The sequence below is a fragment of the Mobula birostris genome, chromosome 17, assembly GCF_030028105.1.
Source record: "Mobula birostris isolate sMobBir1 chromosome 17, sMobBir1.hap1, whole genome shotgun sequence".
NCBI lineage: Eukaryota > Metazoa > Chordata > Chondrichthyes > Myliobatiformes > Myliobatidae > Mobula > Mobula birostris.
In genome coordinates this window covers 72147739-72161607 of record NC_092386.1, presented here as the reverse complement: position 1 = coordinate 72161607, position 13869 = coordinate 72147739, and the positions used below count along the sequence as shown (strand labels likewise).

Here is a 13869-nt window from a genome sequence, read left to right as displayed (position 1 = left end):
ACTATAACATTGTGGCCATTACAGAAACTTGGCTGTCTCAAGGAATGACTACTGGATGCTCTGGGGTTCAGATGTTTTAAAAAGGATGGGGGGGGTAAAAGAGGAGGGGGAGTAAATGCTAACCAGGAATAGCAGCAAATCACTCTGTTGGGGTGCAACAGAGATGCTGAGGAACAGATCATTTATAGAAGAGTGGCAGAGATAGACAGGTGGTCTCATTTTCCCGGGAATACGAGACAGCGTGCATTTAAGGCGAGAGATGCAAAGGTACTTTTGCTTTTGTTCGTTTGCCGAGAATGGAATGGCAAGGATAGTGGTGGAAGCAAGGTGACAGAGGCATTTAAGAGGCTCTTATAGAATATGTAGAGAATAGAAAGATATGCACCTTGTATAGGCAGAAGGGACTAGCTTTGTTAGATCTTTCATTAGTTTAGCACACCTTGGGCCAAAGGGCTTGTTCCTGATCTGTATTGTTTTATGTTCCAAATTTCGCCTCGATGTCTGGGTCTTTACTTCACAAGGCAAAAATCTTAACTCTGTATGGGCCCAGTGGGTATGGCTCTCCCTGGACTCACCAAAATATTTCCTCGAAAGTAATTTTGTTAAAGATAATCTTCTACTGGCTCATTAGTTTGGCATTAACTACAATGCATAACAGAGGAATGCAGACAGCAGAATGACACAGCTAATTGAATGATCCTGACTTCTAGTGGTTTTTATTATTTTTGAGGTACAACATGATAACCGGCCCTTCTGGACCAACCAGTCTGGCCACCCATGTGACCAATTACCGTGCCATCCACCTTAACTATTGCATAGAACACATATTCAAATTTTCTCTACAGCTGTCAGAGAATATGAATTCAAGTGCAACATTTACAAAGTAAAATCATATTAGTGCAAAAATGGCCATGATGTCCTCAAACTTTCACAAAATCACTGATTTTACTTAACAGGGTGATTTTCATCTTTATTTTCCTATTTACATGTGCCTTCAGTTCCTCAGTGTTGATAGCTCTTAACTGTCTTCTGAAGTACTGAATCGTTCATTCTACAACCAAATCAGAGCAACAAATGCCACATTTCCAGAAAACCTCAGTGGCACCTCTCTGTACACCTGCTCATTAATGCAAATATCTAACCAGCTAACCATCTGGCAGTCACTCAATGCAGAAAAGCATGCAGACAGAGTCCAGAAGTTCAGTTGTCGTTCAGACCAAACATCAGAATGGAAAAGGAATGTAATCTAAGTAATCTTCACCATGGAATAATCGCTGATGCCATACAGGGTGGTTTGAGTATCTCAGAAAATGCTGATCTCTTGGAATTTTCATGCACTACAGTCTCTAGGGTTTACAGAGACCATTGCAAAAAACAAAAAAACATCCAGTGAGTGGCAGCTCGTGGGCGAAAACTCCTCATTAATGTTAGAAGTCAAAGGAGAATGGCCAGGCTAGTTCAAGCTGACATGAAGGCGACAATAATTCAAACCACCACACTTCATAACAATGATGTACAGAACAGCATCTCTGAATACACATCAAGTTGAACCTTGAAATAGAGGGGCTACAGCCAAAGAAGACCACAAACAAATACCCAGTGACCACTTTATTAGATATAAGAGATACCAAATAAAGTCACGACTGAATATATACTTACTTTGATAATAAATTTACTTTGAACTTTGAATTGGCATATTTCTCAGGCAGTACAGTGATAGGTGGCAGAGTAGGAGATACATCTCTACCAAAGGCGCTCCTCCCTCCACCAGCCTGCAGGTCACTCTTGGGCAAGGTGCAGCACCTGCTTACCTTGTTCCCACCCCACCCTGCAATCAGGACCACGTGAAACCATGGGAGCGGGTGGTGGTTATCCGGTAATGCGACACTGATGCCAGGCAGACATTCACTGAAGGTTATTGACAATGGCTGGGGTCACCCATCTTATAAAGACACTGCCCAGAAGAAGACAATGGTAAACTACTTCTGTACAAAATTTTGCCAAGAACATTCATGGGCATGAGACCCTGATCACCCAGGTCATAACGAACAAACAATGATGTGGCATCTGCAATCTGATCATTATCGTGTACCCGGTATTTTAGTCCAAAGGATTACAAAGACGTTGTAACTCTTTGCCTCGCTCAGTATCTCGGAGAGTAATTGAATCATCCACTGCCCAACTGAGATATGTAGCCTATTTCGAGCAGGAGAAAAATTATCATGGTATCTGATTGTAATCAAGATGCATTCTAAGACAGACAAATTCAGTTTGAAGACTCCAATTGCCTGAATCAGCATATGTTCCGCCTTCTATCAAAGGGAGGAAAAAGATGGAGAAGGTCAAGGCATCTCCACAGTTCAACTAACCTACTGTGCCCATTGCGGAACATGAGTTAATAAAGATGTCCAGGTTTTAAAAAAAGCGTCATGAGGTTTAATGTGCTAACAATGCTTCAGTTGTTGGATTAATACTTCACACAATGATCTTGTGATGGATTTCACTGTCCATGGCCAATGGCCTTTTGCCAAGCTCAGCTTTCTAACATACATAGCAGCTAACACTTCCAGAGTTGTTTTTGAGTAACTTAAATTTCCAACCAATATTCAGCCACTCTTCAGTTCTTAATGTAAAAGGCAAGCAATAATTATTTGGAAGTTAAAAGTTGCAAACAAACAGCATGGTCTACGGAGCACAAGATGCTCACCCACAGCACAGGGCTGATTGCTCAAGAGATGCAGTACAAGACAATGGAGTTATGTGAATTGGCTTAGACAACACTGACTAAGTTATTTAGTTCAAGGAAGCTTGCTGACCAGATTGATACTATCACTTAGCACATCAAATAGTTGATCTATTAATAGTTGGAAGGTTTGTGTACTTAAGAGTGTTAGCATTTACAGTATTAATTGTCGCCAGAAGCTCTTAGACCATCAGGGTAAAAAGATCTCTGGGAAAAAAAAATCACATGTGCATGAAATCACCCAAGTAGCAAAAATAAAAGGAGTAAATGTAAGAGAGCAGTCAGGTTTGATAAGAATGGTCAAAAACTTCAAGAAAACTATCAGAAAGACAGGGTGAATTAAAATACATTCCTCTGCCTTTGATTTCTGTGACAGACGACGCATTCATATGCAACAGGCTGGTATGTCTTTTTAGCTTAAAGGAATTATGCTCATGCTTTGGAAATCATTTGTGTTTTATTAATCATTTGTAATTTGGAAATATTTTATAAGATAAATCGTCTATGAGTTTTAAGAATATTATCTAAATTTAGATGTGTATCACAAAAAAAAATGAACAGTGTTTAAACTACATTTATATCAGAATTATGCTCAATATCACTGGCATTTGTTGTGAAAGTTATATAAACTAATTAGTCAAAAAGAGAGAGAAAATATGTTCATAGGTTCATTGTCCATTAGAAATCCAATGGCAGATGGAAAGAAGATTCTCTTGAAACCTTGAATGTATGTCTTCAGGCTCCTATACCTCCTTTTGATGGTAGCAATGAGAAAAGGATATGTCCTGAGTGACATATAATGGATGCCGTCTTTTTGAAGGTGTGCTGGATGCTGGGGAGGATAGTGTCCAAGAGGGAGCTGGGTGAGTTCACAACTTCCTGCGTTTGGCCACGCACTGGGCTCTCCATTCCAGAGAGTGATGCAACCAGTTAGAAAATTCTCCACGGTACACTTAGAAAAATTTGTAGTCTTTGGCAACAAAGTAATCTTTGTAATTATACTGGTTCCAGGATATACTGGTTATACTGGTTCAGAAATGTTGAACGCAGGAACCTAAAGCTGGTCACCCTTTCTACTTCTGAACCCGTGGTGAGGACTGGTGTGTGTCCCCTCAACTTCCCCTTTCTGAAGTCCACAATAAATTCCTTGGTTTTACTGACACTGAGTGCAAGATTCTCCTTGCAACAACACTCAGCCACTTGAACTATCTTGCTCCAGTACTCCTCCGCGACACCATCTATTGTATCGTCAGCAAATTTTGAGATGTTGTTTGAGCCGTGCCTAGCCATACAGTCAAGGATATATAAAAGGTAGAGCATTGGGCTAAGCACACGTCCTCAAGGTGCGCTAGTGTTGACTGTCGGCAAGGAGGAAATGCTATTTCCAATCCACACAAACTGTGCTCTCCTGATGAGGAAGTCAAGGATCCAGTTGCAGAGGGAGGTACAGAGGCCCAGGTCTTGGAGCTTGTTGATTAGAACTGGGGGTATGATTGTGTTGAATGCGGAGCTGTAGTCAATAAACAGTAGCCTGACATAGGTATTACTATTGTCCAAGTGAACCAAGGCTGAGTGGAGAGACAGTGAGATGGCATCTGCTGTAGATCTATTGCGGCAATATACAAATTGCAATAGTCCTTGCTTAGATAGGAGTTGATTCTGGTCATGACCAACTTCAAAGCATTTCATCACAGTGGATAAGAGTGCCACTGGATGATAGTAATTGAGGCAGATCACCTTGCTGTTCTTGGGCACTGGTATGATTGTTGCCCTGTTGAACCTTTGACTACAGCAGTGAGAGACTGAAGATGTCCTTGAACATACCCGCCAGTTGGTTGGCAAAGGTTTTCAGAGCTCCACCAGGTATTCCAACAGGGCCTGACACCTTGTGAAGGTTCTTGAAAGATGTTCTGATTTCAGCCACTGAGTCAGAGATGACAGGATCACCAGATACTGCAGGGTGTAGTTTTACTCACCCTTTCAAAGCCTGCATAAAAGGCATTGAGATCATCTGGGAGCAAAGCATCACAGTCATTCATGATGCTAGTTTTTGCTTTGTAGGAAGTAATGGACTTCAAACCCTACTAGAGCCAACATGCATCTGATCCAGTCTCAAACCTGAACTAGAATTGTTTTTTCTCCTTTAAAATCGCCTTCCATTGGTCCTACCCAGGCCTTTTTGTACAGGTTTCGATCACCAATCTTGAGTGCCACAGACCTAGAGATCTAGCCCTCAGCAGACTCCTGGTTTATCCATGGTATGACTGATATGTTCTCGAAGGCACACACTCATGCACATACTCAAGACATACATGCACATAATGCATGGCCTCACCTGATCCATCAACACCACCTCTTTGGTCAAGTCAGCACAGCAACATCACCACTTCCTAAGGAGACTGAGATGAGTAAGGCTCCTGCATCCCATTCTAACCAGTTTTTACAGGAGTACTGTCGGGAATGTCCTGAGCAGTTGCATCACCACAAGGCACCTGGCCGCAAGACCCTGCAAAGGATTACAAAGACTGCTGAGAAGATCACTGGGGACTCTCTTTCATCCATAAGAAGCGCTATGTACACAGAGCCCTTAGCATTGATCCCTCCCATCCATCCAACAATCTCTTTCAACCCCACCATCAGGCAGGAGCTACTGTAGCATTAGGACCAAAATTGTTAGGATGAGAAATAGCTTCTTCCTCCAGGTTGTAAGGCTACTGATGTCATAAGGTGGGCGTTGGTGGAGGACCCAAATGCAAGACACGGACACTGAGGTTCTGGGAACTAGACGGGACTGGACACAGACCAGGAGCTGGGACAGGAACACAGACTTGGGCTAGGACTTTGGCTGGGAAAGCGGGACCAGGACAAGGAACTGGGAACTAGGAGCGTGGCTTTGGACTCCGAGCCAGGGACTGGACAAGGACCCAGAACCAGGCGAGGACACGACGTGGCTACAGGACTGGACACAGCTTGGGTTCTTCGAGGCTTGGCTACAGGACTAGGCGAGACTTGGGTTCTTCGAGGCTTGGCTACAGGCCTAGACGAGACTTGGGTTCTTCGAGGCTTGTGTATGGACTCTCAGCCAGAGACAGGACAAGGACCCAGAACCTGGGTCTTGACTTGGGCTCGGACTCCAGAACTAGGCGAAGACATGACATGGCTATAGGACCGGACGAGGCTTGGATTCTTCAAGGCTCTTTCCTGGGCAGGACGAGGTACTCCTGGGCAGGACAAGGTACTCCTTCTTGGAACGCAGGGCCAGGCCCCTTCCTCGGATGCCGGGCCGGGATGCTTACTAGGATGCGGGACCGAGATGACTGCTGAGGTAAACCGCCGAGGAAACTGTCAGGGATACAGATGGAGAGGGGAAGAGAACAGACCAGCCCCAGGGTAACGGCAAAGACGGCCTGACTTACCCAATGGAGGCGAGGACAGGAAGGGACAGATCCAACCGCAGGGTAACAGCAAGGACGGCCTGACTTACTCTACGGAGGCAAGGACAGAAAGACAGTTCAATCCAGGGTGGCTCCAAGTCTCGGGGCGGCCAGCAACCTTGGCTGGCTACAGAAACAGCCGAATCCATATCTAGCTCGGAGTGGCAGACGGCCACTCAGCTGGCCCCTGAAACAGCCAAATCCACACCATGATGACTGCTCCGACTAGAGACAACAAGGCTCCATGAAGCGGTGTCCTCCAACCAGGCCTAGAGATCATGAATGGCTGCTCTAGCCTTCCACCGGCAGGTTGCTCCAAGAGGATACTGACAAGACAAACCAGCACCCACACTCGATCCCAGGGCCACTTATATTCCCAGCCCCAAGACGAGCATCTGGTGCCTATGATTAAGCCCAACTGAAACAAGGGACAGCCAGAAGACCCGGAGTCTGGAGTCCATAGTCCAGACCGTGAACCAGAATGCAGACTTCACAGACCAGACCACGACAACTGAACTCCCTGCCACCCCCCAAGTCTCATCCTGTATGAAGCGCCTTTAGCATCATACTGGTTATTTTTTAACTTCTGTTATATATATATATATATATATATATATATATATATATATATATATATATATATATATATATGCACTTTATTATCTGTTATTTTATTTGTGGTAAATATTTCTTTATATAAATATTGTGTTGTGCAACTTGATCCAGAGGAATATTGTTTTGTTTGGCGGCATACATGCATACAGTTGAAGATAAAGCATTGAACTCAAACTTGAACTTGTTAATGTCTAGTCATTGTCAACCTGCTTGAGGTATCCTGACTGTTTAGTGATTTGCTCACTGTAGCCCAGCAGTGTAGGCACTGGGTCAAGAGTCTACGATTACATAAAGCACAGCACTCCCTTATCCTTGTCGGGCACTACTTGAGCTCGCTTGCAGTGGCTGGCATGTATCCACACACTTTTATCTTCTACCTTCACCATTGAGTTAGTAATTAACAGCACTTGATAAGGACCTTCACATCCAGCTTCCAGTGGTTCCTTATGCAGTTTCTCACTCAGGGATTACTCACCAGGAGTCAGGGTGTGTCCTCCTTCTGTTGCAAATGGCAGAAATCTGGTGAGAAGCAGACTGTGAAGCTCGAGTTAATTTTACACAAACTATCTGCCATCATTTTAGCCTCTCTGAGATCGAGGGCTCCCCGCAGTGATATATCACACCTGTACCACCTCAAACTGACTTAGTTTAGTTTTCTTGTTTGGAGTTGCTCCGGTGCTACATAAGACCATAGGAAGAGCCATAGGCCATGGTACACCTTCCTGATAATACTTAGCCAAACATTGTTTGATGGTTCCATTCATTCATTCAACTTGTCCTGATGACTCTGGGTGATATGGACAATGAAAAGGCCATTCAATGTTTATCAGTCAATATAATTCCTGACAAACAATTCCGATGAAATGTGCTCCTTGGTCAGATTGGATGTGACACTGCAATTCCCACCTAGGAATATAGGCTTTGATCAGATTTTTTGCTATGTCAGTGCCAATTGTTTGTTTGCTGGAAGAACGTGTCCACTATTACCAATATATCCAAGTATCCTTGGTCCTTTGGTAAATTTATGTGGTCCATTTGTAAATGTAAAAATGGACCTGGTGGGGCAGGAGCACTTAATTGTGGTAACTTTTCTGCTGTCGCCCCATCTGTGGACTCCACCACCATTGGCAGAATCTGTCGATCATCTTTTCTACTCTAATATGTCCTGGGGAGTGTATCTGCTGTGCCAGGTAAGGAAGCAACATAGTTAGAGCTACCAGTCTACGACTACAGCCATATCTCCATACTCCATCGCTACTTAACTCCCCACCATTCTTCATCCAGAACCACTTTCCTTGGTTAAAGCATTGAGCCTGCTTCTCTCAAATATCTTATATCTTCATCTGTGGTATGAAATTCAACTTTGCTTCCATAATTCCAGTTGTCAGGTCCATTGCAGATGTTCTCAGACTTCCTTTGTTTCTTTCACCCTTTCCCATTCTGCCCTCCTTGAATTCATCTGTGAATATGCATTTCCACTGCTTTCTATTGTAGTCATTTTGGAGTGGCTATTTACAGCAACTTCTGACAGCTGCTGTATGACACCCTTAAGTTCTTGTGCAAGTTGACCATCCTTGACTGGGGTTCCTGCCACTGTAAGACATTCTCTCTGCCTCCATAAGTTTCCAAAATCATGACCAACCTCAAAAGCATATTGAGAATCAGTGTAGATGTTAGCTGATCTGCCTTCTGCCAATTTACAGGCTTCAGTCAAAGCTTTCATTTCTGCCTGTTGTGCCAAGGTACCAGGAGCCTTGCTTCCTGCTGCCAGCACTTCAGTTCCAGAGACCATGGCTCATCCAAATTCCTCTTTCAATCATCGAGGAGCCATCCATGTACAGAACCAGATCTGGGTTCAATAAAGGCATTTCTTTGTAATAATTTGCATTTTTTTTGGCATGTTACTGTTCTTGACAGTCATGGCCATCATAGTCTTCCATGTCCAATGATACGTGTAGCTGGATTCAATGGGCATGCTGCTACCTTTAAATTTGAAATACTTCCAGTTGTTCTTCATTAAGAATCACAGGGTCCTCCAAGCACTCAGCAAATTGTTGAGTGATTGAGCAACAGTTGATGGATCTTCCTCATGCTTATCCATACATCGATTATCAACTTTCAGTCTTGCGTGTCTTCATTCCCTTGATCTTTATTGGAGCAAACTGTGACATAGCTGCCAGTCTTATAGTTTCATCACTGACATCCTCACTTAAGTTGCTAATGGCCTCTCTAGAGTCCACATAATGTCCATAACGTAATTCCTTGGAATCAATATCTTCAGAGGACTGTCCAATGCCAGCTGTAATTCTTCAGAGTTTTGATGGTGCCACTGTTCTTGGGGATTGTTCGACATGTCACTGTCTCTGGGAATTGTCCAATGTGTCACTGTCTCTGGGAATGGTGTCACTGTCTCTGGGAATTGTTCCACATATCACTATCTCCTGGGATTGTTCGACGTGTCACTGTCTCTGGGGATGGTGTCACTGTCTCTGGGGATTGTACAAAGTGTCACTGTCTCTGGGAATTGTTTGACGTGCCAATGTCTCTGGGGATTGTTCAATGTGTCACTGTCTCTGGGGATTGTTCGACGTATCACTGTCTCTGGGGATTGTTCGACGTATCACTGTCTCTGGGGATTGTTCGACATGTCACTGTCTCGAGGGATGGTTCGACATGTCACTGTCTCTGGAGATTGTTCGACATGTCACTGTCTCTCGGAATTGTTCGACCTGTCACTCTCTCTGGGAATTGTTCGACATGTCACTGTCTCTGGGGATGGTTCGACGTGCCACTGTCTCTGGGGATGGTTCGACGTGCCACTGTCTCTGGGGATTGTTCGACATGTCACTGTCTCTGGGGATTGTTCGACGTGCCACTGTCTCTGGGGATGGTTCGACGTGTCACTGTCTCTGGGGATGGTTCGACGTGTCACTGTCTCTGGGGATTACTCAACGTGCCACTGTCTCTGGGGATTGTTCGACGTGTCACTGTCTCTGGGGATTATTCGACGTGCCACTGTCTCTGGGGGTGGTGTCACTGTCTCTGGGAATAGTTTGATGTGTCACTGTCTCTGAAATTGTTTGACATGTCACTGTCTCGAGGGATGGTTTGACATGTCACTGTCCCTGGGAATTGTTTGACGTGCCATTGTCTCTGGGGATGGTGTCACTGTGTCTGGGAATTGTTCGACGTGTCACTGTCACTGGGAATTGTTCGACGTGTCACTGTCTCTAGGAATTGTGTCACTGTCTCTGGGGATTGTTCAACGTGTCACTGTCTCTGGGGATTGTTCGACGTGTCACTGTCTCTGGGAATTGTTCAACATGTCACTCTGGGAATTGTTCAACGTGTCACTGTCTCTGGGAATTGTTCAGCATGTCACTGTCTCTGGGAATTGTTTGATGTGCCACTGTCTCTCAGAATTGTTTGATGTGTCACTGTCTCTGGGAATTGTTCAACGTGTCACTATGTCTGGGAATTGTTTGATGTCTCACTGTCTCTAGGGATAGTTCAACATGTCACTGTCTCTCGGAATTGTTCAATGTGTCACTGTCTCTGGGAGTTGTGTCACAGTCTCTGGGGATGGTTCGACGTGTCACTGTCTCTGGGGATGGCGTCACTGTCTCTGGGGATTGTTCGACGTGTCACTGTCTCTGGGGATGGTGTCACTGTCTCTGGGGATTGTTCGACATGCCACTGTCTCTGGGGATGGTTCGACGTGTCACTGTCTCTGGGGATGGTTCGACGTGTCACTGTCTCTGGGGATTGTTCGACGTGTCAATGTCTCTGGGGATTGTTCAACGTGTCACTGTCTCTGGGAATTGTTCGACATGTCACTGTCTCTGGGAATTGTTCAACATGTCACTGTCTATGGGGATGGTTCGACGTGTCACTGTCTCTGGGGATTGTTCAACATGTCACTGTCTCTGGGGATTGTTCGACGTGCCACTGTCTCTGGGGATGGTGTCACTGTGTCTGGGAATTGTTCGACGTGTCACTGTCTCTGGGAATTGTTCGACATGTCACTGTCTCAAGGGATGGTTCGACGTGTCACTGTCTCTGGGGATTGTTCGATGTGCCACCGTCTCTGGGGATTGTTGGACGTGTCACTGACCCTCGGGATTGTTTGATGTGCCACTGTCTCTGGGAATTGTTCGACATGTCACTGTCTCAAGGGATGGTTTGACACGTCACTGTCTCTGGGGATGGTGTCACTGTCTCTGGGGATTGTTCGACATGCCACTGTCTCTGTGGATTGTTCAACATGTCACTGTCTCTGGGAATTGTTTGACATGTCACTGTCTCGAGGGATGGTTCGACATGTCACTGTCTCTGGGAAATATTTCACCGTGTCACTGTCTCTGGGGATGGTGTCACTGTCTCTGGGAATTGTTCGACGTGTCACTGTCTCTGGGAATTGTTTGACGTGTCACTGTCTCTGGGGATTGTTCGACGTGTCACTGTCTCCAGGGATTGTTCGACGTATCACTGTCTCTGGGAATTCTTCGACGTGTTCACTGTCTCGAGGGATGGTTCGACATGTCACTGTCTCTGGGGATGGTGTCACTGTCTCTCAGAATTGTCTGATGTGTCACTGTCTCTGGGAATTGTTCGACATGTCACTGTCTCAAGGGATGGTTTGACATGTCACTGTCTCTGGTGATTGTTCGACGTGTCACTGTCTCTGGGGATGGTTCGATGTGTCACTGTCTCTGGGGATGGCGTCACTGTCTCTAGGGATGGTTCGACGTGTCACTGTCTCTGGGGATTGTTCGACGTGTCACTGTCTCTGGGGATTGTTCGATGCGTCACTGTCTCTGGGAATTATTCAATGTGTCACTCTCTCTGGGAATTGCTCGACTTGTCACTGTCTCTGGGGATTGTTCGACGTGCCACTGTCTCCGGGGATTGTTCGACGTGTCACTCTCTCTGGGGACTGTTCGACGTGTCACTGTCTCTGGGGACTGTTCGACGTGTCACTGTCTCTGGGGACTGTTCGACGTGCCACTGTCTCTGGGGATTGTTCGACGTGTCACTGTCTCGAGGGATGCTTCGACATGTCACTGTCTCTGGGAATTGTTGGACATGTCACTGTCTCTGGGGATGGTTCAAAGTGTCACTGTCTCTGGGGATTGTTCAACATGTCACTGCCTCTGGGGATTGTTCGACGTGCCACTGTCTCTGGGGATGGTGTCACTGTCTCTGGGAATTGTTCGACATGTCACTGTCTCTGGGAATTGTTTGACGTGTTCACTGTGTCTGGGAATTGTTCGACGTGTCACTGTCTCTGGGAATTGTTCGACATGTCACTGTCTCGAGGGATGGTTCGACATGTCACTGTCTCTGGAAATTGTTCAACATGTTCACTGTCTCTGGGAATTGTCCAACGTGTCACTGTCTCTGGGAATTGTTCCACATGTCACTGTCTCTCGGGATGGTGTCACTGTCTCTGGGGATTGTTTGATGTGCCACTGTCTCTGGGGATTGTTCAACATGTCACTGTCTCTGGGAATTGTTTGACATGTCACTGTCTCGAGGGATGGTTCGACATGTCACTGTCTCTGGGAAATTGTTCATCGTGTCACTGTCTCTGGGAATTGTTCGACGTGCCACTCTCTCTGGGGACTATTTGACGTGCCACTGTCTCTGGGGACTGTTCGACGTGCCACTGTCTCTGGGGATTGTTCGACGTGTCACTGTCTCTGGGGATTGTTCGACGTGCCACTGTCTCTGGGAATTGTTTGATGTGTCATTGTCTCTGGGAATCGTTCAACATGTCACTGCCTTGAGGGATGGTTCGACATGTCACTGTCTCTGGGAATTGTTTGACGTGTTCACTGTCTCTGAAAATTGTTCAACGTGTTCACTGTGTCTGGGAATTGTTCGATGTGTCACTGTCTCTGGGAATTGTTTGACGTGTCAATGTCTCTCGGGAGGGTGTCACTGTCTCGAGGGATTGTTCGACGTGTCACTCTCTCTGGGAATTGTGTCACTGTCTCTGGGGATTGTTCGACGTGTCACTGTCTCTGGGAATTATTCGATGTGTCACTCTCTCTGGGAATTGCTCGACTTGTCACTGTCTCTGGGGATTGTTCGACGTGCCACTGTCTCTGGGAATTGTTCGACGTGTCACTGTCTCTGGGGATGGTTCCACATGTCACTGTCTCTGGGGATTGTTCGACATGTCACTGTCTCTGGGGATGGTTCGACGTGTCACTGTCTCTGGGGATTGTTCGACATGCCACTGTCTCTGGGGATGGTTCGACGTGTCACTGTCTCTGGGGATTGTTCGACGTGTCAATGTCTCTGGGGATTGTTCGACGTGCCACTGTCTCTGCGGATTGTTCGACGTGTCACTGTCTCTGGGGATGGTGTCACTGTCTCTGGGGATTGTTTGACGTGTCACTGTCTCTGGGAATTGTTCGACATGCCACCGTCTCTGTGGATTGTTCAACATGTCACTATCTCTGGGAATTGTTTAACATGTCACTATCTCTGGGAATTGTTTGACATGTCACTGTCTCGAGGGATGGTTCGACATGTCACTGTCTCTGGGGATTGTTCACCGTGTCACTGTCTCTGGGGATTGTTCGACGTGTCACTCTCTCTGGGAATTCTTCGACGTGTCACTGTCTCTGGGGACTGTTCGACGTGTCACTGTCTCTGGGGATTGTTCGATGCGTCACTGTCTCTGGGAATTATTCGATGTGTCACTCTCTCTGGGAATTGCTCGACTTGTCACTGTCTCTGGGGATTGTTCGACGTGCCACTGTCTCTGGGGATTGTTCGACGTGTCACTCTCTCTGGGAATTCTTCGACGTGTCACTGTCTCTGGGGACTGTTCGACGTGTCACTGTCTCTGGGGATTGTTCGACGTGTCACTGTCTCTGGGGATTGTTTGACGTGTCACTGTCTCTGGGGATGGTGTCACTGTCTCTGGGAATTGCTCGATGTGCCACTGTCTCTGGGGATTGTTTGATGTGTCACTGTCTCTGGGAATTGTTTGACATGTCACTGTCTCGAGGGATGGTTCGACATGTCACTGTCTCTGGGAAATATTTCACCGTGTCACTGTCT

The 13869-nt window shown here is 46.0% G+C and overlaps 1 protein-coding gene across 2 annotated transcripts in view; it reads right to left on the bottom strand.

The window, feature by feature from the left end:
* The window catches only part of LOC140211760 (tetratricopeptide repeat protein 39B), a 341074-nt gene that overhangs the window by 252556 nt on the left and 74649 nt on the right, over positions 1–13869 (bottom strand). Inside the window, exon 2 of one of the 2 annotated variants that reach the window (XM_072281904.1) lies at positions 5079–5249. The exons of the other annotated variant lie outside the window; for it this stretch is intronic. Coding sequence (XP_072138005.1) covers positions 5079–5087 — 9 coding nt within the window. The 5' untranslated portion in view covers positions 5088–5249. The remainder of the gene's footprint in view (positions 1–5078; positions 5250–13869) is intronic. 2 annotated transcript variants of the gene reach the window in all.